This window comes from Colossoma macropomum, unplaced genomic scaffold (genome assembly GCF_904425465.1).
Source record: "Colossoma macropomum unplaced genomic scaffold, Colossoma_macropomum, whole genome shotgun sequence".
NCBI lineage: Eukaryota > Metazoa > Chordata > Actinopteri > Characiformes > Serrasalmidae > Colossoma > Colossoma macropomum.
This window is the reverse complement of record NW_023494806.1, coordinates 15225740-15252101: the sequence shown is the minus strand read 5'-3', so window position 1 is coordinate 15252101 and position 26362 is coordinate 15225740. Positions and strand designations below refer to the sequence as shown.

Genomic DNA, 26362 nt, shown 5'->3' with positions numbered 1-26362 from the left:
TCCTACTTGTACTGTAGGTCTAGAAGACCATACTGTGCACTGCACATGGTCCTCAGTACTAAGACTGAAAACCCCTTCTTCAGTACTTCTCTAGACACCCATCTATGCTGAATGAGTAAAGCAGAGGGACCCATACGCAGCTTGTAACTTAAAGGGCCCAAATCCTGTATTTGTCTTATATTTTCCCTCCTGATTTATTATTATTATTATTATTATTATTATTATTAGTTTCGATATTTTTAAATGACCTTTTCAGACACAGCATCATATACCATTAATATATGATTTTAATTAGACACCACCTGCATGACGATGGAAAAAGACAACCTATAAACAACTCTATTTATATATATATCCTTTTAAATTCTTCATTTGCATTTCACTGCTTTTGAACAGTTCAAATATAGCCAGCAGTGCATTCATTTTTCATTTTTTATAAAATTATAAAATCTTTATATATATTTATGTACATAAAAACACTTAAGATATAAAAAGAATGCAGTGCTCGTGCATTCTTCCATTCACAGTTCTTGCTGTCTTAGTGGGGGAGGGGGCAGGGTGAGGAAGCATGCCAGCACTGCTAGCAAAAAAACAAACAAACAAACAAACAAAAAAAACAAGACATTTTTGCTAAAAATGTTCTTAAAAAGCTGGCAGAAGTTCAAGGTTGCAAGTCCTAAATGAGATCTGCCAAGATGGCACACTGAAAAACATTATCAGACTGAGAATTCAGGCATTGATTGACAACCCGGCACAAAGTCTCTTAAAATGGAGGCACTTGGGTGTATCTGTCCGAGTCGCTGCTGTCTCGAAACAGGTCCACTCGCAGAGCGAGCTCCTTGAAGGCCGGCCGAAAGCTGGGGTCGTTGTCCCAACATTCCTGCATGATCTCATACATCTAAGGGATTGAAAAATGAGGCAATTAATTGTGTTCATCCTGTTTACTTTATTATAGCTTCCGTTCTACTCTGGCCAACATGTCAACAGTGCATTACTATCTTGGTTAGGTGTGAAGCCGTGACATGACAATTGTGAAGCATTTGTTGATTAGTATTTGCAACTTTGAAAGGGCTTCAAACTGCACAAACTGGACATGTCCTGAAGACTGGAAGACTTACCTCAGAGGGGCAGCCCACTGGCTGGGGTAAGCGGTTCCCTCGTTTCAGGAGTTCAATGAGATGATAGACTATAGTTTGGCCCTGCTTGTCTCCTCCCATCATACTCATGAAAACCTGAACAGAGACAAATAAAGATACAATGCCACTGCTTGGCTGGTAATGTGTCCTTTTTTCCCCCCACAGAGGACAAGCTATGTGCCAATGTTACATAAAGACAACAAACTCAAACACTGTGATGGCTTGAGCTGTTTTTGTTTGGTACGGTTACTTTCAGGGAATTTTCCCAGTCAGATCCTGTACAGATGCAGATACCAAATATGAGAAAATGTGACAGAACAAAAGAAAAGCGTAGGTGCTTGAGAGATATTTACGGTACATACGGTAGGAGGGCTACAGAGCTTGTCGCTGTGGGTGAAGAGTTCATACAGAACAACCCCAAAACTCCAGACATCTGACGCCACAGAGAATTTGCTCTCTGTTAGGGATTCAGGAGCATACCTGAAAACACACATAACCCATCTTAACAACCTTAGAACCATCAGTCTGTTCTCAACCTGACAATGTGACGAAAATCAAAATATCTAAAATGAATATAAACAAATTAAACTACCCAACTCTTACCAGAATATTGGGCTTTCTCCAGGCTCTTTGACCTTGTAGTATTCTTTGTCCTGGGGCAACACCTTGGTCAGGCCAAAGTCACCGATTTTTACCCGAAACTCGCTCTCCACCAAGATGTTTCGAGTAGCCAGATCTCGATGAATGTACCGTTTGTTTGCAAGATACTCCATACCCTGTAACAGCAAAACACAATTTATACATATGCCCCATTTTTGTTTAGCAAGCATACCCAGTTAAGTATAGACAACAAATAGTACAAATGATTAAGCTGATCCATTTAAAGATGAACACAAGGAGTAGTAGGCTTTTTTCTAAATAAAGGTAAAGAAGTGGTCAGATACCTTGCATATTTGAGAGGCATAATGAACAAGCTTTTTGTGGTCGATCCGGTCTCGATTCTTGCTGAGGTAATCACGCAGACTGCCATAAGGCAAGTACTCCATTACAAGCCGAAGGTTTCGCCGTCCTGGAAGAAAATTGCGCCTTTAGTTAGGTTCAAAGAAGACTCAGTATGTTGAGAGTTTGGGGTTGATACTAGATCCCTTCTTTCAAAAGAGAAGATTCAAAGACACCAAAAAAGGTGCTGCAAATGCAGACAAGCAGCTATAAACACAGATCAAATTTCAACAAATAGACTGATCTGACTTTTTCTCTCCCTCACCAAGTACCAAGCTTTCTGATTAATTTTTCTGATTTTAGTAAATCTATCAGATTTTTTTCTTCTTTAATTTACTTCAATTTATTTCAATTTTCTTCTTTCAATTTAATCTCTATTCCTCCAAAAATACACTGCTATAACTAAACAGTTCATCAAAAACATAATATTTCTATTTTAAAACATTTTGGTAATTTTTTAAAATCAGGAGCACGGGAGGAGAATTTCGTATTAAACCATATTACCACATTCTCCTAATTTATTTTAGGGCCACGAAGTCTGATCACAGAACACATCTTTAATCATTTTATTATCTCAAAATGACCAAAATATATGACAATTTAAACGGTTTACACTTGATGATTAAAACGTAAAAGTCTGTTACATTTTAAGTTTAAGTTATTTGCTGATGAAGCTGTTGTGAAGCACAACAGAATTAGAGAAGCCCTCCTGCACAGGGCTTTTTTTTTATGATGTCAGGCTTTAAGAGGGGCTTTTATTTTGACAAGCTGAAGCACTTTCTAGAGAAATACAAGGTGGATTTCACATATGTAAAGAAACACTCATTTCATTTCCTTAGACAAGTATGTTTGCCTGTAAGGTGATTCATTCATAATTATTAGCTGTATTTACAATATTCAGTTTCATTAATAAAAACATTAAAGCGGGAATTTGATACGTATTAGGTTTTGGAATGACAGCTTTAGAATTCAGAGCGACCTTAATAAGAAACAATCAATAATGGATTGTTCACATTTGGCTGACACCTGATCTGTTAAATTAGGTCAGTATCAGTGTACAGGTACCAATCCAGTGTATTGGATCTGTGCATCACTACAAACAAACAAAATATGACAATGACAAACCTATACACATTAGGAGTGAAAGAAAGAAAAAATGAAATCTACTACAGCGCTGTAAAAACGTTTGCCCCTCCCCGATTTCTTCTGTTTTTTGCATATTTGTCACACTTAATTATTTCAGACCTTCATACTAAATTTCCCCCTTAGTTACCTAATTAACAAAAACTTAATTAACCAAATTTAGCTGATAACTGATTACTACCAGACCTGCTGAATTTAAACATCAGTTAAATAGAATTTTTCCAGCAACGTGAAGTAGGCTAAAGGATTTCAACAAGCAGCACACTATTCCATGCTCAAGAATTCAGGAAGAGATAAGAAAGAAAGCTGTTGAAATATATCGGTCTGGAATGGGTTACAAAGCTCAGTGAGAGCCATTATCTCCAAATGGAGATACTTGGAACAGTGGTGAATCTTCCTAGAGGCGGCCAGCCAAACAAAATTCCTACAAGAGTACAGAAATGACACATTCAGGAAGTCAGAAAAGAACCCAGACAAACAGCTAAGGAACTCTAGGCCTTGCTCATCTCATATAAGTTCAACGGTCATGATTCCACACTTAGAGAGAGACAGGGCAAAAATGCTATCCAAGAGGCAAAAACTACCGCTCACCTAAAGGAACAATTACTCTTTCACATGGATGGCATGGGTGTCTTTTGTCCTTCAAAAGTGATCATTTAAAACTGTCTTATATTACATTTTGTATGAGGATCTGAAACCATTTAGTGACAAATATGCAAAAACAGAGGAAATCTAGTACTTTTTCACTGGACTGTACACTCAAACTGCTGAGGAGGAAGTATCATCATAGTACATGAATTGCAACAAAACTATTATGACACAAAAGTTACACAATTTTCTCCTCGCCCTACCTGCGCCATAGCACACGCCTTTGTACTTCACAATGTTCTCATGCTGAAGCGATTTGAGGATCTCGATTTCTCGCTCAAAGTCTCGCATGTGCTCAGTGGTGCTGTGCTGCAGCTTCTTCACTGCCACCACTTCACCAGTGTTGTCTTGCAGGGGGTCATAGCGGCACATCTCCACACTGCCAAAGTTTCCCTGCCACACACAAGCAGTTATTAATGAAGTATAAAAGATGGTCCACCATTTACTCACATCATAACAGAGAATGGGATGTGGTTCATCAGCCCTTTCCACTAATACTGTGCATGGACAAATGAATTACCCCTCTGGCTTTGGAAAATGTTAGATACAACTATAAGAGCCTTACCTTGCCCAGTTGCTGTAAGAAAATCAGATGCCTTTCCTCAAACTGTACTGGCTCCTGATCTTCAAAGGCTCCTGTGGCAAACGCTAGGCCTCCAGTTCTACTGGGCAGCAGGTCACTCTCCATCATCATCATTTCATAATCTGTAAAGATACTTATTACTCAGCATGATCAATGCCAGTTCCAGAGTAATATGACTCCACATATGTCAGAGGTGTTAACAAGTTTATGTGGAAGTTGACAGCACTTAGCGCATCAAAGTTCACTAGAAGAAACTTGTGCATTGCTTTCAAGAGAGCAGCACTAATGCTATTTGTAAAAGTCATATTCAAACCAGCAGTGCTCCAATATTAGCTTCTTCTTATTAGCAGTATGGAGCCGTTAACTAACAAAACCTCTGAACTGGACTGGGTGTGTTTCACTAGGGCAAAAAACCCATTCCTACTGTGCATTGTCTACCCTCCACTAAGACTGCAGCTTAGGAAGGTCAGAAATGGCCAATTTCAAATCTGCTGTTCATTCCATATTCCCAGTAAAAACCCTGGAGAGGAAAGAAAAAGGGAGAAAACCACAGACCTGGGCAGGAGAGACTGTTGAGGTCACGAATGACTGCTTTGAAGGATGACCTGAATGCTGGCTCATAGTTCATACAACTGTTGATTAGGTTTGCCAGTTCTGTCCATTTGGGGACAGGCAGCTGATGGTGGTTCTCATAGAACAAGTGTTTCTGTAGGGAAGAGAGAAATGTTCAGCACAAAAACTCAAAGGAGCATAAACATAAAGGACACTCAAGTATGTGCATGTCATCTACTTAAAGTTCTCAATGATTTACTTTTCAATTGTTTTCTCCTCTATGGTGCTTCTAATGAAACTGGCAGCGAGTTAAGTCAACCAATACAACATTGTCATCACCATCACATGACAAATATATTAAAGTACATGTTTCACAATCACTGGACTAAAAGATATGGAGGACTGTTTGGTGAGTATTTTGTGACATTCCCCTACCTTGGAGCTGTCCATGTTGGCAAGTGGCTTCTCTCCTCCGCTGCAAATCTCCCAGAGCGTCGTACCAAAGCTCCACTTGTCCGTAGCAAGGCTGAGGTTCTTGGGGTCCACGATACATTCAGGAGGCACCCATGGGATTCGCTCCACCAAAACTTGAATAAGGAAAAAGTTCACAGACTCAGGTAGTTCAAAGGAACAGAAACCAGATTGATTTATAAATCTACCTTTCAAAAGTCGATCATTAAAAAATAATGAGGATTATCTTATTCAATATAAAATACATAAAGCTAAACAAAAAATGTTAGTTGCTCATCATAAACAACTTTGAGCAATGTAATGGATTAAACGGACATCAGGATTTGACATCTACTGGTCAAAGACAGCTTGTAGGATCCTACTTTTAAGTGATAATTCCAAGATTAGTTGATTGAAGTTTGTCTTGTCTGAGTATTTTTTTATCGCTCTTTTCTCTAGACAGATGCAACCCTCTGAAACTAACAGGGATTGATTCAGCCAAAAAGAGGGATAAACAGTGAGAAAAACAGACAACTGGTCACATCACAAACCATGGGGCTCACTCACTCTCTCTAGGCAGCACTGTGATGCTAATGCCTGGGTCACTGAGTTTAATGAAGGGAGGGTTGCCCGTTTTCCTGTCCTCCTCACGAATCAGAAGGACATTTTTCGCACACACGTTCCCGTGGGCCAGGTTCTTCTCTTCCTGTGTATGGCAAAAGCAGGGGGAGGTAAATATCAGCTTTGTCTTTTAAACATTCTATTGCTTCATATAGGACACATACCAGAAAGTGCATGGCCCACGCAAGCTGCTTGGCCACTTCCAGTTTCCACAAGATATTGACTGAGTTCTTGTTTTTCTTCAAGTATGTGTCCAACGAGCCAAACTTCACAAACTCCTGCACCATTATGTCTGCAACGGCACATTACACAAGTCAAGCACCCATCACTTCTGACCCAGAAAGAAGTACACCAACTAACGCTGGACAGTGGACACATGCTGCTCAAGGGGTAATGGAGAAGGTTGAGCAGAGGGCAAGAGCTTAAATGACTCACGTAACAGGCTAGTAAGAAATGTGACACACACTTACTCTCCTCGCCACACACACAGATGCCGTAGGTGAGTACCAGATGCTTATGGGACAGCTGGCTCATCATGCTTGCTGCTTCAAAAAAGGACTGTAGACAAAAAACAGAAAAAGTATGAATATTTAATACCATTTCTTATAAAACAACAAAAGTGACTTCTAAGTTTGACACACAAATGTCAACATTACTATTTACTCAAGAAAAAAAAGATTAACCCTACAGTCCAAAATCTTAAAGCAGGAGCACTATAAGCAAGATTTACAAAAAAATAAATACAAGTTACAAAAAAGCATGATGCTGCCTTTATTATTGGATTATTGGACTGTTATCAAATAACAAAAGTAGACAAAGCAGAATGTCCCTTTTTTCGCTTCTATTATAGCTAAACAGTAGTCAGTGGCATGGTACACACCTCTGAATAGTTTCTGTGTGCTTTATCAAGGACTTTAATGAGGACGTCTGTCTTGTGCATTTCTCCATAGTCTCCCAGTTCTTTCCGAATCCCTCTGAAGATCTTTGTGAATGTCCCCTGGCCTTGACTCTCCCCCTGGAACAGAAAGATTAGCTTAGCAAACCCACAGATGACCACAAGTAGAGCATGAATGCTCTGAGTGTTTTACTTTGCCATGTCTGATACAGTTTGTAACACATCTAACAGAAATGATATTTAATCAGGATTAACATCTTATTTAGCATACGTAGGCATTTGATCATATTAATATACTGCATATCTGACTGCATTTTTATTAGATGTAGCACATAACATAAGAAACTCCTGAATTAGGGCCAACCCACATGAAAGAGCGCTGATACACAAAATATGATATTTGTTACATAATTTATAGAAAGAGTGCTCACAAACTCAAGGTCTTCTTTTTTGATTTTGTGAAAAACCATCTGGCTAATGTTCTGTCTCTGCAGGGAGGGTGAGATAGGAACTTCAGATCCCTTATTACTCCGACAGACCAGCAGATTTGACTTTTCTGCAACGAAACAATGAGACATTATTAGAGAGTATTATACTCTAATGTACTGATGACATAATTTTGAGGAAAAGAAATAATGTTTTTTTTTGTACATAAAGTTAAAAAAAAGTTTGTGTCATCTGACTGATTAGCATGTAATTTCTGGTGCAGTACAGACCTTTGGCCTTGGGAGGGCAGCATTTGCTGAACTGAAAAGCGATGCCATCTGATCTCACAGTCTCTTTTTGGTAGCATTTGAGCAGCTCCTGCATGCTTCTGAAGGTCCTCTTAGTCCCACTCAGAACATAATCCCCACTGTCTGATCTACTGATCAGACAATGCTTGTATTCCACCTCATTATACATCTGAAACAATGGCAACAGATCAAAGAATCGTCAAACACACAACTAATCTGTTGCTTTTTTATACTGCAAAAATATCATATGATGATACTTTTTACAATACACAATACATATGCAACACAATATTTTGTTTATTTTGTCTAAATATGCTTCATGAATTTCATAAAGGTCTTACAAAATGTGAAATCAGTATGCAATATCAACTCGCAAACATACCCCAACAGCGAATGTCAGGAAGAATTTGCTGTAGTCTTTGGGGCTGCAACGGAGCACAAACAGGCCTCGCTGGTTTCCAGCCTTGCGCAGTTTGCTGATGGCAAAGTCCATTCTACACAAACGAAGAGAACAACCGTTAGTTATGCCCACATTTTAAGAGAAAAAAAACAAAAACAAAAAACAAACTAAATATCTGCAACAATGGTTTTGGTTAGCTAGCAAATTCAACATCCACCACTAAGGAATTCCATTTTATGTAGCCTTCTTAAAGAATACTCAGTGCTCCCTAGGTAGGTGTTAAGCCTTACGATATTGGCCCATGGCAGTAGTTTTCAATGGCCTCCAATAGTCGAGGTGGTGCAACATCTTTGCAGAGATAGTGGTGAGCATCGACAGTCAGCCTGTAGTAGCCATCGATCAGAGATACAAATGACAGAGCTTCAGCATGGGAGGAGAATTCCAGCTCCTGTTGCAACGTACACAGAAAAGTATGTACATCAGCAAGCATATCTACCTAATAAAGGGAATTAATAATTAATAAGTATTATGAATCTCTAATAAAGCAAGTTAGAATTGACCAGCTAAAACAATAAGTGATATAATACGGCTTACTCTTATATTTCTCCATTTACAGTCAATAAACAATCACTTCAGAGTTCTTTCCACTCCTTTGAACTAAACTTAGTCTCTCAAACATTTTTACCAGGGTTTTGCCATCTTGCTTGTTGATGGAGACAACCCGGCTCTTGTTGGAGCCCTCTTTGCTGGCTTGCCTGATACTGATATCAATGACGTGAGGGAAATCGCAATATGTCTGTAGGTCCTGCACAAAGGGGTAATAAATAAATAAATAAATAAACAAACCAACCAACCAACCAACCAACCAACCATAGCACACCAGGTGGGAATAGCAAACATCCTACATTATCACAGTGTCTCATACCAGCTGAACCCAGTTTACATACCAATATATAAAAGGAAAGTGATTTACTTACGCACTAGGTCCATTCATTCAGTTTCAGGGCTGACAATCATGCCTACACAATCAAATACAGCTGCCAGCCCTTTCAGTTAAATGGGATTACTGAATTAATCTCTATGAGAACGTAGGCTTGGTTGTGGTTACATTAAGTAATGTTAATACAGGCATTAAGAGTCCGAGTTGATCCAATACAGAGCTAAACAAGGTTAAGGTAATACAGCCAGTGAAGAAAGCCACCATTCATTCAATCACTACAGGCTAATTACGTACAGGCTGTTCACATTTTGGTTTGGCAACTTTAACATGAATAGCCCAAACAACCTGAGTAACTCCAGTATAAGGCACAGTCCATATTGCTGTGTGGCCCCGCAGCAGTTCACCCATATTTGCTGAAGGCAGTTGGAAGGAATAATAATCACACACAAGCTCTCCATTCGCCTTTCAATGGAGGCAAAATAACCAATGCTGTCATAATTTCAAACAAGTGCCATTATGCAATATCAGCAACAAACTAGGCTTAGTTTCCAGTAGATTATAGTCTGGACACACTGCAAACTGTCACTGCCATAAAAAACTCCCTGTTTTGAATTACCTAAACAGTCACTTTACAGAGAAAGGAAAGTTTAAATACACACGATTATATATTTATATTATATATGATAAACCATAAAACATTCAACTAATGTTTTAGTCTACCTGTGTAACCTGTCTGAAGCCATTGACATTTTTTAATCACTTTTTCATCAATACAAAAATTCTAGATCATACTACTATTACTATTACTACTAATAATGATAATAATAACAATAATAACAAAAACAATAATAATCATAGGTATAATGTTCAGTAAATGTTCTTGTTAATCAATTCGCAATCATAGGGACTCTTATTATGACAGCAGAGGTGCTCCTGCTCAAATGAAGCACCATGCTTTTGTCATTCCACGCCAGTAATTGTTATCCTGTGTCTCCAAAGGATCTCCACGGATCTGTTTTAATTATTTGTTTAATTCATAATTCACATGGATGATATCATAATTCATAGGGTATGTCTGCTATATCCTGAGTGAATCCATGAGAAAACAATTTAACTAGCTCTCCAGCTAGGTCTAAATTAGCATAATAATGGACTGTTATAAGCATTGTAAAACATCCACCAGACTCCAAGATGGTTTTTGCATGCACACACATGCACACATGCATGCGCACACACACGCGCACATACGTCTACAGTTATTCAGAATCAAGTGTAGAGTCAAGCACAATGTTTTCTTTTGTGAAAGAAAAATATCAGCAAAAACCACTTGTTCTCTAGCTGCTAGCATATATGCTAATAGCATTAGCATTACAGCTTTGGAGCCGGCTAACTTTGATTCTTTACAAGGGATAATTCTAAAAACATGCCGAACAACACATTCAAGTAATATCCCAGTTTACTTTCTGGTGCACTAGTGTTCATATACTAGTGCTTGGTGACTGTATCCTCACCTGGAACAGTAAAAAGCTTAAATATTGCTTGAACGGCAACATACTGGAAAAATTCCAACTGAAGCAAGACATTTCAGTGAACACACTTCTTCATTATTCCTTTATTTGTTAGTCTTGTATTGGTAGCGTTAGGGGAGTATGACTGCAATGTTTAATGGTGTATAAGGCCACCTACTGCTTGTCTCAGGTGACACTTGCTCATGCGTGTTTCAGCAATGATCATTAGTCAGTCAGTGACTCAGTAAGGCAAAGCAACTCTTGCATGGTGGTCCACTTGGTGGTCCAGAAAAACTTGAAAGGTTTGTTTTTAAAAACTCTTTTGGTCGATTTACACCAATCAGGCATAACATTATGACCACCTCCTTGTTTCTACGCTCATTGTCCATTTTATCAGCTCCACTTACTATAAAGGTGCACTTTGTATTTCTACAGTTATAGACTGTAGTCCATCTGTTTCTCTGCATACTTTATTAGACCGCTTTTACCCTGTTCTTCAGTGGTCAGGACCCCATGGACCCTCACAGAGCAGGTACTATTTGGGTGGTGGATCATTCTCAGCACTGCAGTAACACTGATGTGGTGGTGGTGTGTTAGTGTGTGTTGTGCTGGTCTGAGTGGATCAGACACAGCAGCGCTGCTGGGGGTTTTAAACACCTCAATGTCACTGCTGGACTGAGAATAGTCCACCAACCAAAAATATCCAGCCAACAGCGTCTTGTGGGCAGCGTCCTGTGACCACTGATGAAGGTCTAGAGAATGACCAACAAAAACTGTGCAGCAGCAGATGAGCTATTGTCTCTGACTTTACAACTGCAAGGTGGACTGATGTGGTAGGAATGTCTAACAGAGTGGACAGTGAGTGGACACAGTTTTTAAAAACTCCAGCAGCACTGCTGTGTCTGATCCACTCAGACCAGCACAACACACACTAACACACCACATAAGTGTTACTGCAGTGATCCACCACCCAAATAGTACCTGCTCTGTGAGGGCCCATGGGGGTCCTGACCACTGAAGAACAGGGTAAAAGGGGTCTAATAAAGTATGCAGAGAAACAGATGGACTACAGTCTGTAATTGTAGAAATACAAAGTGCACCTATATAGTAAGTGTAGCTGATAAAATGGACAATGAGCGTGTAAACAAGGAGGTGGTCATAATGTTATGCCTGATCCGTGTATTATGAAATGTTCAAACAATGTAAAGGGCAGCTGGTGTTTTCAGATGTCAAAAAATGAAAAAGGTAGCCAGAAAGCCTTCTTATGACATCTACAAAATGCAATTCTGGGAAAGGGGAAGTGTTCTTCAAACGCAAGTCAGGCACTTTCGAAGGGTGTGTCAAACTCAGGTCTTGAAGGGTCAAAGCTCTGCAGAGAAGAGTGTTCCCTCTTGTGACATTCTGAATTTAACTCATGAAGGCCTTCTTAATTAGTTCATGAGTTGAATCAGGTGTGCTAAACTCTGCAGTGCTGTGGCCTGTTACGACTGGAATTTGATGCTGACATTCAACAACAGTGGTTCTCAAAGCAGTCCTCAGGGCCTCCTGGACTGTCTGCATTTTTGCTGTATCCCTATGCATTGTTCGTTAGTTGGAGCAAAAACGTGGACTCTGAGGGAATCAAAAGCACTTTGCCACTACTCTACAACTGATGATGGTTAGCTCAACGGAGACTGCTAACAAGCTAATCCAGCTTGCTCACCTCTGGCTGGGCATCTTTGTGATTATCGCGGCACCACTGGATGCCCTGGTCAGCTGAGACAATGATGGTGACCTGGCCAGCTGAGGGCTCTTTGACCTGGAAGTGCTCGGTATAGAAGCCCGAGTCCAGCGCCTCCAGGTTGATTAGGTATTTGAGCTTCAGGTCGCGAGCTGTGGCCCGACACTGACTGAACTGCTGCACCACCTTCCGGAAACGATAGCGGATCCGCTTTCGTGTCACAAAGTGATAGTTCTCGATCTGCATCCGCATGTCCTTGGGGAGGAAGGACTTGTAACTGCAGAGAGAAGTCAATAAAAAAGGGTAAATCTGCAGCCTGAAATTCAAGACACATCTTTTAATCTTAAAATAAGATGAAAGCAAAGAACCCCGCTTTAATCATTCTGAAACCCCAAGAAGCACATAGATGCAAAGGAAGAACTCCAGATAACAACCAAACAGGATATTAGCAACTGAAATTAGGTCAGTCGCCACTGTATCTTACAGCGGGGAAGCAAAAGAGTTCAGAAGAAGCAACAAGGTTAATGCCAGGACTATGCAAGCGTTGCGTGACGGCTGCACCCACTGAGTGCTGAATGATTGAACAAGTTCTCAATAATTCATACCTTATAGCATTGTAAATATCAAGCGGTGAGCGCTGCTTCTCCTTGGCTATCCTCATCATGTCCAGCACAGCCATACCAAGGCACTCTTCTTGTGTCTCATGGCTGCTGGACAGCTTCACCCAGCCATTCACAAAGTCACTCCTCCACTGCAGAGGAAGTCAAAAGAAGAAAGAGACTTATAAGTGGCCTAAATCCACGGAAATATGTAAATTACAATTTGTAAACCCTCACAACCATTTGTGCATTGGGCTGAATGACTCTGCAAGGGTAACTATTCCTGGCAGGCTGTGTAATGATGTGACAAGAGAGCGTCGGCCTCAGTGGAGACGTAAAGTGACCCTGCTGGCAACATGGACAGACTAGCCTTGCTTGCCAGGATCCTAGGTTTCTGTTACAACCTGGCAAGACTGTAACTGCCAATTATATAAGCTGGGAGATAAACGCAATATTCTGAATGTAACAGCGTTTAACAAAACTGTTTTCATGCTTGATTTGCAGAAACTAAATAGAGGTAACACAAAAGTGGTCATGACTGTTCTAGTAGCATCTGTGCCACATACCTTTAATTTCAAAACTGTGTATAGTCTTTTGGACTTATAGTGATATCTGCTGGGTTGTAATAGCTCCAGTTGCTTGCTGTCAGCTTGTTGTTGAAAAAGCTTAATCTAAGTGTAAGACCAACTAGTGCACTGGTGAGTCAGCAGTGGTTGTTCATTGGAGTTCGAGGCTACGTTCCAGGGAAACTGATCATGACGTCCATTTAGAAACTCCTTCTCGTCATATTCAGGAAGTACTCAATGGGTAAAGAGCAAAACAAAGTTTACAAATGCAGCACTTTCCAACAAAATTGATAGTGTTTGCACATTTGCGTAAAGCTTAGCAGAACGAACCAGACGCTGGTTTGAAACAGTGAAACAACAGCATCTGGCTGTGTGAGACTGGAGTCAGAGACTGGCTCTTTCCCAGGACATAAATCCACCTAATCCAAGCAGTTCAAACTGAGTTCAGCTCCTGGCACAATGCAGCTTAATTCTAACCTTCTCTAACCCTGGGTGAACTCCACAGGATAGTCCTCTATTTTGATTTCAAAACTCACAGCTGCTCTTAGGAAGATGTTTTGAGACTTGCCATGTTGTATAATTAATTTTTCCAAAGGTTACTGGCACCCCAGAATACCAATAACTAATTTGAACAGGCATGGTTGAGCACAGAGGGCCCATAGCAATGTACGTAAGCTAGATAAAATGGCTATTTTTAGCAATTGACAGCAGAAATGACAAGTACATTTACACCACAGCAAAGTCAGTAATGCAGCAGAAGCAGTGATCTCACATATTAAATTGCATAGGCACTGTAAGTTCTAAAAATGCTTGAATGTAGAGCTGGGCGATATGGCAAAATGTAGTATCACAATATTTCAAGTATTTTTCATTGCAATATTTATTTTTTCTGGTGCAACAGTCAAAACAGTTCCTACTATCAAAAACGAAGAATACAATGATTTATATTAAACATTTCACATACTGAGCTGCACTAAATTCAGTTAAACAGGAATAATTATGCTCTCTTTGTAATCAAATACGTAGCTGGAAAGTGTTTAAGTACTGACGATATCCACAACATGCTCAGAGAAACAGACTGTGACAAATTGTGACATCATTTATATTTACATTGTGTTCAGACAACGCACAGGTCTAAAAATCTGTCTACGTAATGGTTCATTTTTAAAGTGAAAACTGGACATCTTCCGACCTCCCTTATGGTAAACAGCACGCACCAAAATACTGGCAGAGAAAAAAAAAAAAACAGTCTCCAAAGAAGACACCCCTTTGACTGCAGTCACCCAGCATGGTTTTCCTTTATTTGCTGTTTGTTTAGTCAATAAAGGTCAAAATGCATGCTAGATAAACCCCATCCAACATCATTTTGTACAATCTGAAAACAAACCTGTAGTTTGCTCTTATGGAAGATGCAAGATGTCCAATAAATGACTAGCAGTAAAATAATCAAAGTGACAATCGATATCATTTACTCACTATGTAAGGGTAAGACACAGCAAATGTAGTCATTTCAATCATCATACTCATTTTTCTTGGGAAAGACTAAAATTCTTGTTGATTCATCCACTACATACATTGACAATGAAACATGTTTAATGAGTGAACTACAAACACAAATCAAGGTCAATGCTAAATGAAAAAAGAAGCTGTTTGGTTTAGTTATTTTTCTCAGTTTTCTTCCAATTAGGGTATAGTCACATCTGAAATAAACAGCATTTCTCCACATTACATAACAGCACCAATCGTCTGGGCAGACAGGAGAGATGCATAACTTAAATCGCATGCCTTCAATGTCGGTAAGCCTGCTACCTCAGCTTTGAAAAACAGCATTCACATAGTATTATCAAGTACTTGAACACAGCAGGGGGAGAATGCCAGGCAACTGAGTGTTTTGCCCAAGGCCAACTGTGTTCAACTGTGACCCCAAGGCCAACTGGGACTCCCAGCAATGGAGTGTGGGCATCTGAAACACCTGAGATCTGAACCTTAAACTTATACCACAAAACATTAAATCTGAGTAAGTAAAGAAATCTTGAAAATGACCTATTTTCCTGCTTGCTGAGATAAAGTAACGAGTGCAGAATGTGTGAGATTATACAACTAGTCTTCAGAAAACATGTTTTCGAATATCTTATTTTCTCATTGTAGGGAACAATGGATTTTTGACGCTTTGAAAAATAAATAGATCTTATTTTCTGTTCAAATAAACAGACTAGTCTAGAACTGTGTAAGATTATTCAGCTAGTTTTAAGCATGTGGCTGCTGCTCAAAGCGCACCTCAACTTTGGACTTTGCTTGCACATCTTTCACCCTTTTAGGCTCTGTCTTTTTCAAGAACACCCATATTTATTTCAAGATGACAAAAACCAACATTCTGTATGTGTTACAACAGCATGGCTGCATAGAGTCCAGTCCTGTCTCGCAATGAAAACATGTCTTATTAAGCTCAAGATACAACAACAAAAGCCCTGTATGGTTTCACATCTGAAGACTTGTATAACAGAACAATGGCCAAAATCCACTTTCAAAAATGGATCAATTGGTTTTTCACCGGAACAATTATTAAGTGTTGGAGACATAACCTGCTCCTGTCACAACTCTGTGTGTTGCAGGCATTTAATTTAGAACGACCATATATTTACAAAAAACAATGAAGTTCACAAAGTAAAACATGAAACATTGCATATTTGTACTGTTTTCACTACAGGTCAAACAGAATTTCCTAATCACTGCTTTCTGTTTTTATCAGCATTTCACATACTGTCCCAATTTTTTGGGAACTGGGTTTGTAAAATAATCTACCACTGACAATCTACCAGCATAGTTTAGTCCCAGCTTTGCCTCCCTGTCAAGAAAACCTGCCTGATAAATGTGGCTGCAACATTAATCACTGTCACATTTACGAAGAGTCCATAATTTACTACACCATTCTAGTTACAGAACAGATAGAACATGAAACATGAAATACAAGAGGCCCAGACGTGCATAACTGCAGCAGGCCCAGAGGTGCATAACTGTGGTCCTACCTGGGCAAAAAGATAAGCCATAACATGGTCATCAATGACAGGACTTTCAGATCCCTTTGTAACACCACATCGGTAAGCTCGAGAGGCTCCACAGCTATACCACCCAGGAAAGTAGTACCTGTAAGCAGCAAGGTAAAAGGGACTAAATATAAGACACAACTATGGCTCATTTGTTTAAACGTTTTACATGGGTGCCACCTGCATCATATAACTATAATACAGACTTGGACAAGTCTAAGTGACACTCAGCTTTTTTGAGAAGTTTTTAATAAATCAGCATGTTTTCTTTGTTGGTTTGCAATAAGTCAAAACATAAAATAGAAAGCTGTTTAGAGTGTTTCATTTTTCTTTGTAAAAACTGCAAAACTGAAGAAACAACTGACACTAGTCTGCTGTCAGGAATAATGCCAGAACCTACACATTTTATCCTCTTGTTGTCATCAGCACTCAAACCTTTAAGCTATTTAAACCACCTTTGGACCAAAAGAGTTTTAGTATGTGCTTTTAACTATTCATTATTAAGGCATTATTTATTTATACATATATACATGCACCCAAACACATACACACATATATCAACTGGAAAATGAACTTTTTATTTAAATGTAATTAGACCTGCCAGCTAGTTACCAGTACAATTTCTAACATATTATTTATTAACAACAAGAAAAAATTAGCCTGAAATTATTAGTACAGCTTGTTGCTATTGTGTTACCATTTTATTACCGAATTCTTACTGCTACAATTACTAACTTTTAATTTACTAACAACTAAAACATTAATATCTTAACCAATCTGAATTAGTCTTTCTCTTACTTTTTCCCCAAAGACTGTCAAGCAAAGCAACATAAATGGGACAAAAAAGGGGAAAAAAATCCACATCTAAGAACTGAGATTCCAAAATTGTGCCTGACTTATTTCCACAATATGAACCCCGAATTCATGTTGGCAGTCATGTTTTATAAACAAATTAAGCATGTATTTGGATGAGAGTGGTGTGTAGACAAAACAATTTACGCAACTTTTGGCGCCTGACAATAACAGTCATCATTTCAATGTGTTATTGGTACCTAATTCTGAAGATCAAGTTCTCTTTGGCTGATTCATCCAAATGAAGGATGTGACTGGGTGATAACCAGACTCTGTCACTTTCTCTGTAAAGGCTGAAGAGGCTGAAGTAGATTGGCAACACCCCTGTGAAGGAGGGAAAAAGAGGAGAAAGCAAAGTAAAACAGAAAGCCAATCAAATAACAGCATTATTTTCAGTACTGGACAGACTTTGCATCCACTCAAGCTTGAGAGGTAAATGTTATTGTAAATGATAAATATTATGATAAACACATGTTCATCACTTAACCCTCAGAAACCTGAGCACTGATTAGCAGATTTTTTTTTAGTGCAAAGTCTTTGGAAAACATCTGTGTAGAGACACGATAAACTATTCATGTTTCTTAGGGCTGTGCTAGAATAATGTTATTTTATTTTAAAAGCATAATAAATGCTAGGGACGAGTATTTTAACTCACTACTTAAATATCCATATTTTTAAAGGAATTGTTTTCATTTACCTCAACATTTTTTGCCTGTTATGAATAAAAAAAATTAGAACACAGAAGTGATAACGTTCGTTTACTGCGAGCAATGACTATTACAGGTGACTAGAGCAAAAAATATTTGTAATTTCACAAACTTGAGTCACATTTGGGTCGGATTCAAATTTCACAGCTCGCCTTCGCCTTTTAACAGATTTTACCCAGCAATTTCCGCACTCTAACGTTTCTCCCTACTTTTTTTCTTCACTACTTTCACTGCCTTTAATCTTTTTTCAAGCTTGCACTCACTCAGCACTGTGGTCAAACAAGACCCACACTCATGAGAAAATAGAACATTAACAGTGACTCGATTTAGTACAGTTCTGAATTTTAGTTCAGCCAAAAGGAGCTTTAAATTGTTTGGTCAAAAACATTTTTTGTAGTACTTTGTAAATATCTTTTGTTTTTTTTATCCTATACTCAATTTTGCTGTATGTTTAATACATGATTATGTGGTTTGGGTCATGTTAGGGTCAGACTTAAAACATGATGTTGTGTCAGGTCAGGCTCGTACAGAAAATTCTCCGGCTGTACTGGGCTTTGGACTAAAATTTTAGGCTTGATTAAAGCTCTAGAGAAGATCCATACCTGACTGTTTGATCGTTTTGGTGATTTGGTGATTTAACATAATATGAGTTGCCCTATAGTACGTAGACTCACTTGGTGTTGCACAACTACCAATGTACAAATCTTCCTGTTTGACATATGTTCTACAGCTCTAGTCATTTAGTTTAACATGAGAAGCAACATCTCTGTCAAAACCATACAAATTTACAAATCACAAGGTAAGACACAAATTATTTTGTATTTTTTATCTAGGCTTGCCTTACGTAAATATCTGATAAAGCAATTAAATTCTAACAAGTTTTCAGATATGTGTATATTCGAATAACCACGTCCATTCCAAGTTAATGGCCAATCTCACAACATTATTAGCACAAGATAGCCATCATAGTGGTAAGTTTCTCACTGCAAGTATTCAGACGGTATTTATGTGGGTCGCTGTTAAATGCCACCAAATATCAGTGATCTGCGCCTCGCTCTGTGATGAGCTCCTGGTTGACGTGCTATATGTTTATGGTGATGGACAGTAAATAGGGGTAGACCGACGAGTCCATCCAATCTACTTTGTTCAACAAAAGCCAACTTAACGGCACCATTTTCAAGCCACACTGGAGCCAGACGCTAGAAAGGGGTGCCCTTTTTTTCTTGTTGTCAATAACTGATCAGTGGAGCCATCACTGCAGGGATACAAACAGCTGGTCAAAATACTCTTTTCAAGACTGCGACTGGTTTGCTAATTCAGTTGGAGTACATTTGGCCCAATTTCCTTATGATGTACAAGCAGAGAAGCACTTTGAATGCCATGATTTCAAGTCTTCAACATTTAGGCTAATCAGAATGTGAAGAAAGAAAAATAGATCCTCTCTGTTCCTCTTGAAAATGAACAACAAAGGTCTTCCTGTGCTCCAGTTTCACCATCGCAACACCATCAAATGTCAATTTTAAACCATTAAATACTGTTACTTTGCCTGAGGGTCAAAGAGCTCCAGTATATTAGGAAATTAATGTACTGATCTCTAATCTAAACTGCACCAACTCCACTCTTCTGACCAACTTTTACTGCTTTACTTCCTATTTCTCATTACTTCAGCCTCCGTTGATGACTCACCACACTCCTTGGCTGCATCGATGCCCAGCTGTTCAGCCACATATTCTCCTGGTGGGTAACAGAGGGGGGCACAGTCTGCCTCACTCTGGCTGCTGTGGTACAGATGAACCTTCAGAGCAGTGGCGGATGGCTTTGGGACGCGCTCCTGCCGGTGGACATCACCATTCTGGTGTGCTGGGGGACAAGCAGCTAACTCCATGTCCATTATAGACACAAAAGCAGCTGGGGGTCAAGAGGCAACATTCACCTAAAGAGAGTGACACAGATGTAAATGTAGTAAGTTAACTGACAAAAAAGAAGAAAAAGTAGTTTTTTTTTGCAGATAATCCTAGATGGAACTAGTATCACAAAGCAGGCAATTGTGCACACTATATGGCCAAAGGTATGTGGGCACCCCTCCTTATTATTGAGTTCAGGTGTTTCAGCCACACCCATTGCTAATGCATATAAAATCAGGCACATAGCCATACAATCTCCACACACAAACATTAGCCTTAGAATGGGTATAGAGCTCTGTGACTTTAAACATGGCACTGTCATGGAATACCATCTTCTGTGAAATTTCTGCCCTGCTAGATCTTGCCCAGTAAACTCTAATTATTCTGTTGTATTATTGTGAAAGGGAAGCGTCTAATAGCAAAAACAGCTGAACTACGAAGTGGTAGACCACTCAAACTCACAGTGCAGGGCCGCCAAGTGCTTAAGCGCATAGCACATAAAAAAACGCCTCTGGAAGTTCCAAACGTCTGGAAGCAAGAGAAGCATAAGAACTGTGCATCAGGAGCTTCATGAAATGACTGCCATGGCCGAGAAGCTGCACACATGATCACTATGCACAATACCAAGTTTCGGCTGGAGTGGTGTAAAGCATACTGCCACCAGACTCTGGATCACTGAAAAGGGGTTCTCTGAAATTATCAATCATGTGTCACAAATCTGGGTTTAGCCAGTAACCATAAAGGGATAATGGTCTGGGGCAGTTTGTGAAGGACCTTTGGCTTCTGTGAAGGATAATGTTAACTTCAACTATGTCATATAGATGTGATGGTCAAGTGTGAACATACTTTTGGCCGTACAGTGTACACAGAAAATACTACCCATAAAAATTCCAATTATCACCAGCGATAAATGTGAGTTCTAAGGGTTAAGGTAGTCCAGTTCAATATATGGATACACAGTGGAATAATCAATGGTGTCTGCATATATTTGCTTTAAAAAATAACAGTATCAAATATGATTGAAACAGATGTTTAGATTTGACTGTTATTTCAAACCGATACTTGATGCATGTATTGTATTCTGGTGGAGCAGAATATTGGGCTACTGGGCTAAAATGACTATATTTTGTTAATTTTGTAACAAAATTAAAGTTATTTCTCTGTAATGCTAATCCAAGTAGATTTAGTTACTACATTTAAAAATGTTTATGCATCAGCATCGATAATTATGTACATGAAAACACTGCCCGTGTTAAAGTTCCATATATCAGTCCATCCCTAATTCATTACATTCAAAAAAGACTGTATTCATCGTTCTAGTGTTCCCACGCACATATGTAATATTGCTTAACTGCACGCTGTGATGGGACTTTTACGCTGTATGGCTGATAACAAACTCTTTTTTTCCATATATTTTCTCAAAAAAAAAAACACTTTCTAAAATAGGATGCAGATGTGTTGCTGTTTAGATTGTGACTGATTAGCAAAATCACGCTAGACAGATATATGACACACAGGAGACCTTGTAAATATCTCATACTATATTTCTCTCTTAATATCCACAAACATAATTTGTTGATTTTTTTTTGGAGACAATGAGTCTTTTCAGCTGTACATTTCTTAACATGACTAAACAGCTTTAAAACACCATACACTACCCACTGGGGCAGTGATTCAGAAGCACTGCGTTGAATAAAAAAAAAAAATTAAATAAAATAAAAAAACTTCTGTCAACGTGAAAAGCAGGACTTACACTTGTTCCCCTTTTTCACACTGACTTCAGCATCGGTACTCTTTGCACCGCAACATTACCCACTCTTCTTTTGGGTTTCCCTTTAACTGTGACATTGCTCACCACAAAACAGAGTGTGATAAGTTACCAGAAGCAGTCTACTCTGAAGCGCACCACAAAGTTTCCACAGTTACTTTGTTGGTTTGGCCTGTTTTGATGTTTTGAAATCTAATAAACCTCTACTGTCAACAATCCTTCAAATATATGCCATTAAAGGGAAAACTGTTGATTGCCAGCTACTGAGAAGTGACGTTGTTGAAAATGAACCACAGAGAAGACACCTCCACGGTTTAGTCACAAACTCCTGACACTGCCTGAGGGGCCTGGAGATGAGCAACTTATAACATCGCTGCTCTAAACCAAGTGAAACATTAATTTGGCCTTTGAGAGTGAAGATGAAACAATCCTCTTTCAACAGAGTGAATAGCATAAATAACAAAAGCTGCCACCGGGCATTTGTTTGTAATATAATTACCAGGCGGAGCACAAGACATTATTCAGAAATGAGGGAGAGGCATAAAAAAGGGGGGTTGGGGGCAGAAAGCTTGGAGAATGCGGTTCGGGCGGGTAAAGCGCACAAGGGCATGACGTAAACAATAAACATCAAAGCTGCAAACAAACTGAATAAAATATGCCATTAAAGATTAACTCTAATGAGTAGCATTAATTCGAGTTAAACTACAGGCTAACTGGGTCAGCGTAAGTTCAAAACTCCTCTAAAACATCAAGTGGATTATGTAAACTGCAAACTCCAGACAAGCCAGAAGTTAAAGACATTGTGGGAAGCGCTGAATGAAAGATGTCCTCCCTTCGTCATGGCAAAATAAGCAAGCGTTAGTGACGAACTCTCTTTGGTCAATGAGATCTTTCTTACAACAGCAAACTCCATTCAGTGGTTAGAGACACAAACCACACAAACTCTGATCTCTCACATAACAAGGCCTGTATTGTTCAGATGTTCATAACACACTTAGTGATCTGACTGCGAGAATACTGGCTATAGGCCTTTCTAGCTGTTATACTGCATGTTTTCCTGAATAAATTCCAATGCCTGTAAAATGTGTGAAACACATATGCTATGGTGTAAATAAAATGTTTCATTACGCATTTACTGGGGTACACTTTCATTCAGTTTTGATTAAACTCATACTACTTTACACTTATGGATTATCTAACCCTCACCAAAGATCTAATTGGACCGTAATTTGAAATAACTGGATTACTTTAAACTATTACTCATAACCACTGTACAATCTGAGTCAATTCACTTAGCATGAATGGAATACATATTGAAATCTAATAAATCTAATCTAATAAATCTAAAAAACAAAAATGTCAAGCACTGCCTTCAAAAGAACACCATGTTTTGAAGTGCCATACATACTCAAAGCTGCAACTCTAACTCTTGCATTTTCTTTTAAAGCAACTTAAGTCTTGCATTTGCAATGCAACTTAATCAGATGTGACTGGGATGATACATGCTTTAATGCACTGCTACATCACCAAGCAAAAGGCAAAGTTTCTGTTCTGCAGTTTTCTGTTCTGTTGTTAATCACCTTTTTGCTCGCATAACAAGGTAATAACTAGAATTTAGCTTCTAAATAATTCTGTTTTGTCATTTCAGAAAATACAGTCAGGTCCATACATATTTGGAAAATTACTTGTGACTTGCCTCTGTACACTGCCACAATGGATGAATCAGTCATAACATAATTGAGGTGTAGACTTTCAGCTTTAATTCATGTGGTTAACAAAAACATTTCTGAAGTTTAAGGAACTACATTTTTGCATCAGTTTCAGCCAAATGCTGTTAAACTGAATGGACAGCGCTTTACAGTACAAATGGATAATGACCCCAAACACACCGCAAAAGCAACCCAACAGTTTGCCTAAGGCAAAGAAATTGAATGTTCTGAAATGGCAGAGTCAGTCACCTGATCTCAACCCAACTGAACATACTTTTCAATTACTGAAGTCAAAACTGAAGGCAGAAAGATCCACAAACAAGCAGCAACCGAAGGTGGCTGCAGTGAAGGCCTGGCAAAGCATCTCAAGGGAGGAAACTCAGCATTTGGTGATGTCCATGAGTTCCACACTTCGGGCATTCACTGACTGCAAATGGATTTGTGTCCAAGTATTAAAAATTATAATTATGTTTGTTTGTCCAATTACTTTTAAGCCTGCAAAAATGGAGGGTCTGCGTAAAAATAGCTGTAATTCCTAAATGGTTAATGTGATATGTGTTTAACCCCTTGAATTAAAGCTGAACGTCACTGCCTCACTGCATTTGAAATGAGGCAAAATTACAAAAAATATGCAGCTGGTCAAATACTCATGAACCTGACTTGTTATACAGAGAAATACAGATTTCTAACAATATCTCATATGATCAGCTGCAATGCAGCTTTACACAGAGCTAGGCCTGAGTTTAGATGACATTAACAAAATACGGTCACCACACACACGTTTCAGGCGTTTCAGCCTTCTGATCATTTTGATGGGACAAAAAAAAGATGTCAGTTCAGCTACAGATTATATGCGACCCTGTTTCTCAAAGCTAAGTAAACCGTACGAGGGCTACGCCTCGCTTCCGCTAGGGGAGACTTTCAAAACAACTGACATTAAATACTCTGCGTTTTCATTAGTCTTTCTGCTGGCTATATAAACGAGCTAAACACTTCATTTTCCAACAGGGCAGATATACAGTGCAAAAACACGCACACTATCGACCATATCCTGCAGTACGTGCGAGGGAGAACTGAACAGAAGGCCCTAATGTCATGTGAAGTTCGCATGGACGACCAACGTTATTAGACATTGACAGCTAGCTAACCTAGCAGGCTCGGACAGTCAGATTTTCTTCCCATTACTTTACTTGCTAGCTATCTAAACAGGCAACAGTAGGTAAAAAAGCCTGCACACATAAACAGTTGGACAGTAATTTCCCATAATGACAAGAAGTGTTATTCATGCATCTCTTTGTAGCTTCAGTTTCATCTGCATGGACGGTCACAGGACTGTTATTTTCCTGAACGAGCTAGCAGTTAACTCCCCCGCAGGTGTCTTGAAGCTTCATGTTAGCTAGCAAACTAAGTCAACCTATATGAGTTAAGAATATTTGATATGCCATATTTAGCGTCCTGCTAGCTAAAATAGCCTAAAGGCAGCAGTAATATGAAGACAAAGACTCATACGGCTTTAGCAAAACTGCAAACTTAACTTACTTGGTCGTTTGCCGTCGCTAAGCTAGCTAGCAGGGCTAGCCAACTTGCTCGTTGTCCTGTTCAGCGCACCTTAACTTGAAATTCCTGACTGAAATGTTGTTGTTGACTTAATCCATTTTGCTGCTTCGTAGTCCAAATGTGCCCGTATCCGCCACCTTCGTGACATCGGAGTGTCGCTGCTATACAGACTGCTCGAGCACTGAAGGGTAACTTAGCCGTTTGCTAGCTGGAGCCAGTCTTGACGTTCACCTTTATGCTCCGCGAATCTGACAGACAGTCCGAACTCAACGGTAAAAGAAAAAGGTTTAACGTTACTGGCTCAATCTTACGTTATCCAAACATGACAGCGAGGACGACAGATTCACCCAAACCGAAATGCATATTCAGTGACTCGAGCACACGGGGATGTCGCGATTTCCAGCTCGAAAAAGAACTTTAACGCTGGCTAGTCTCTTTAAAAGAAGAACCATTCGTCATACGAAGTGACAACTAGCTGGCTTTAGCTTAACATGCTAACGGTAGCTAACTCGCTGACTTCGCCAGCGGCAGCAGTTCCTAACTTAAGCAACGTTTGCCCTCATAGTAAATTCAGAACGAGTTTTCAGGCAGGACTTCAACGCTTACGGCGAAGAAAAAGTCAGAGAAAGGGCGGTTATTCATTTCCAGCACGCAGTGTTAATGTTTCCGTGGCCGTCTCGGTAGCTGCGCAGGTTTACCGCGCCACTGCTAGCGCTTCAGTCCGACACACGATGGAGCTTCAGCGGCCCCAGTCCGCTCAGTCAGTCAGGTCTGTATGGGCGGACACACGAAGCGAAGCTCAACTTACAGTCCATACTACCACCTGTAGGCTACACGGCATATCTGCAGAGGTGGACTGTCTGAAGCCATTCTCATTGCTCAAGAACAAGTAGCGTTACTTCTGTAAAATAATGACTCAAGTAAAAAAGTACCTTTGCAGAAAACAACATGAGTAGGAGTGCAAAAGTAGCTGTTTAAATTCAGAGTAAGTGCCGTGGAACCTCTTAGTAAACCCAGCCTCTATCAGCAGAGGAACTGAAGTGTGCTATGTGTTATTCTTCTCTTTTTGAAGTACTTTTGGTCTAAAATGAAACGAAACCGCAAAAGTTAGAGGCGTGAACCACAAATAAAAACGTCAGATGTGTGACCCACAAATGCTAAAAAAGTCAGACCAGTCACACAAACAGTACAGATACTGTCGGCGGTGTAGCATAATGACATGGAAAAACGAGTAATTGTTAATGACTATAATGTTACATCTCCCAGAAATATATTTCAGTAAAAGGATTACCGTTTGAAAATACTCAAGAAAGTAAAAATTCATCAG

General features: G+C 39.3%; 1 protein-coding gene across 2 annotated transcripts; it reads right to left on the bottom strand.

Annotated features, from left to right (window-relative positions):
- Positions 1-267: 267 nt before the first annotated feature.
- Positions 268-25814, bottom strand: jak2b (Janus kinase 2b). Of its 2 annotated transcripts, XM_036598324.1 has the most exons (24): positions 25018-25814; positions 19784-20030; positions 17591-17714; positions 16521-16638; positions 12935-13080; positions 12312-12606; positions 8847-8966; positions 8452-8609; positions 8144-8255; positions 7744-7930; positions 7459-7583; positions 7013-7147; positions 6603-6690; positions 6297-6424; positions 6079-6217; positions 5497-5648; positions 5065-5215; positions 4492-4631; positions 4130-4319; positions 2081-2205; positions 1740-1912; positions 1499-1616; positions 1119-1232; positions 635-898 (listed from the first exon to the last, which is right to left on the bottom strand). In XM_036598324.1, the coding sequence occupies exons 2-24, from the start codon at positions 19986-19988 to the stop codon at positions 764-766; spliced, it is 3378 nt and encodes a 1125-aa protein (XP_036454217.1). In that variant the 5' UTR covers positions 19989-20030; positions 25018-25814; the 3' UTR covers positions 635-763. The 2 variants fall into 2 exon arrangements, with proteins under 2 accessions (XP_036454219.1, XP_036454217.1); XM_036598326.1 differs by lacking the exon at positions 25018-25814 and having other exon boundaries at positions 268-898; positions 19784-19988.
- Between the last annotated feature and the right edge of the window lie 548 nt (positions 25815-26362).

Excerpts from the sequence above, each read along its gene's own strand:
- jak2b (XM_036598324.1), bottom strand. The coding sequence starts at position 19,988 with ATGGACATGGAGTTAGCTGCTTGTCCCCCAGCACACCAGAATGGTGAT. Across the intron at positions 7,931-8,143 it reads TCCTGACATTCGCTGTTGGG|ATGTATAATGAGGTGGAATA; the intron begins GTATGTTTGCGA and ends CCATTGTTTCAG. Across the intron at positions 7,148-7,458 it reads AAAAAGAAGACCTTGAGTTT|GGGGAGAGTCAAGGCCAGGG; the intron begins GTGAGCACTCTT and ends TTTCTGTTCCAG.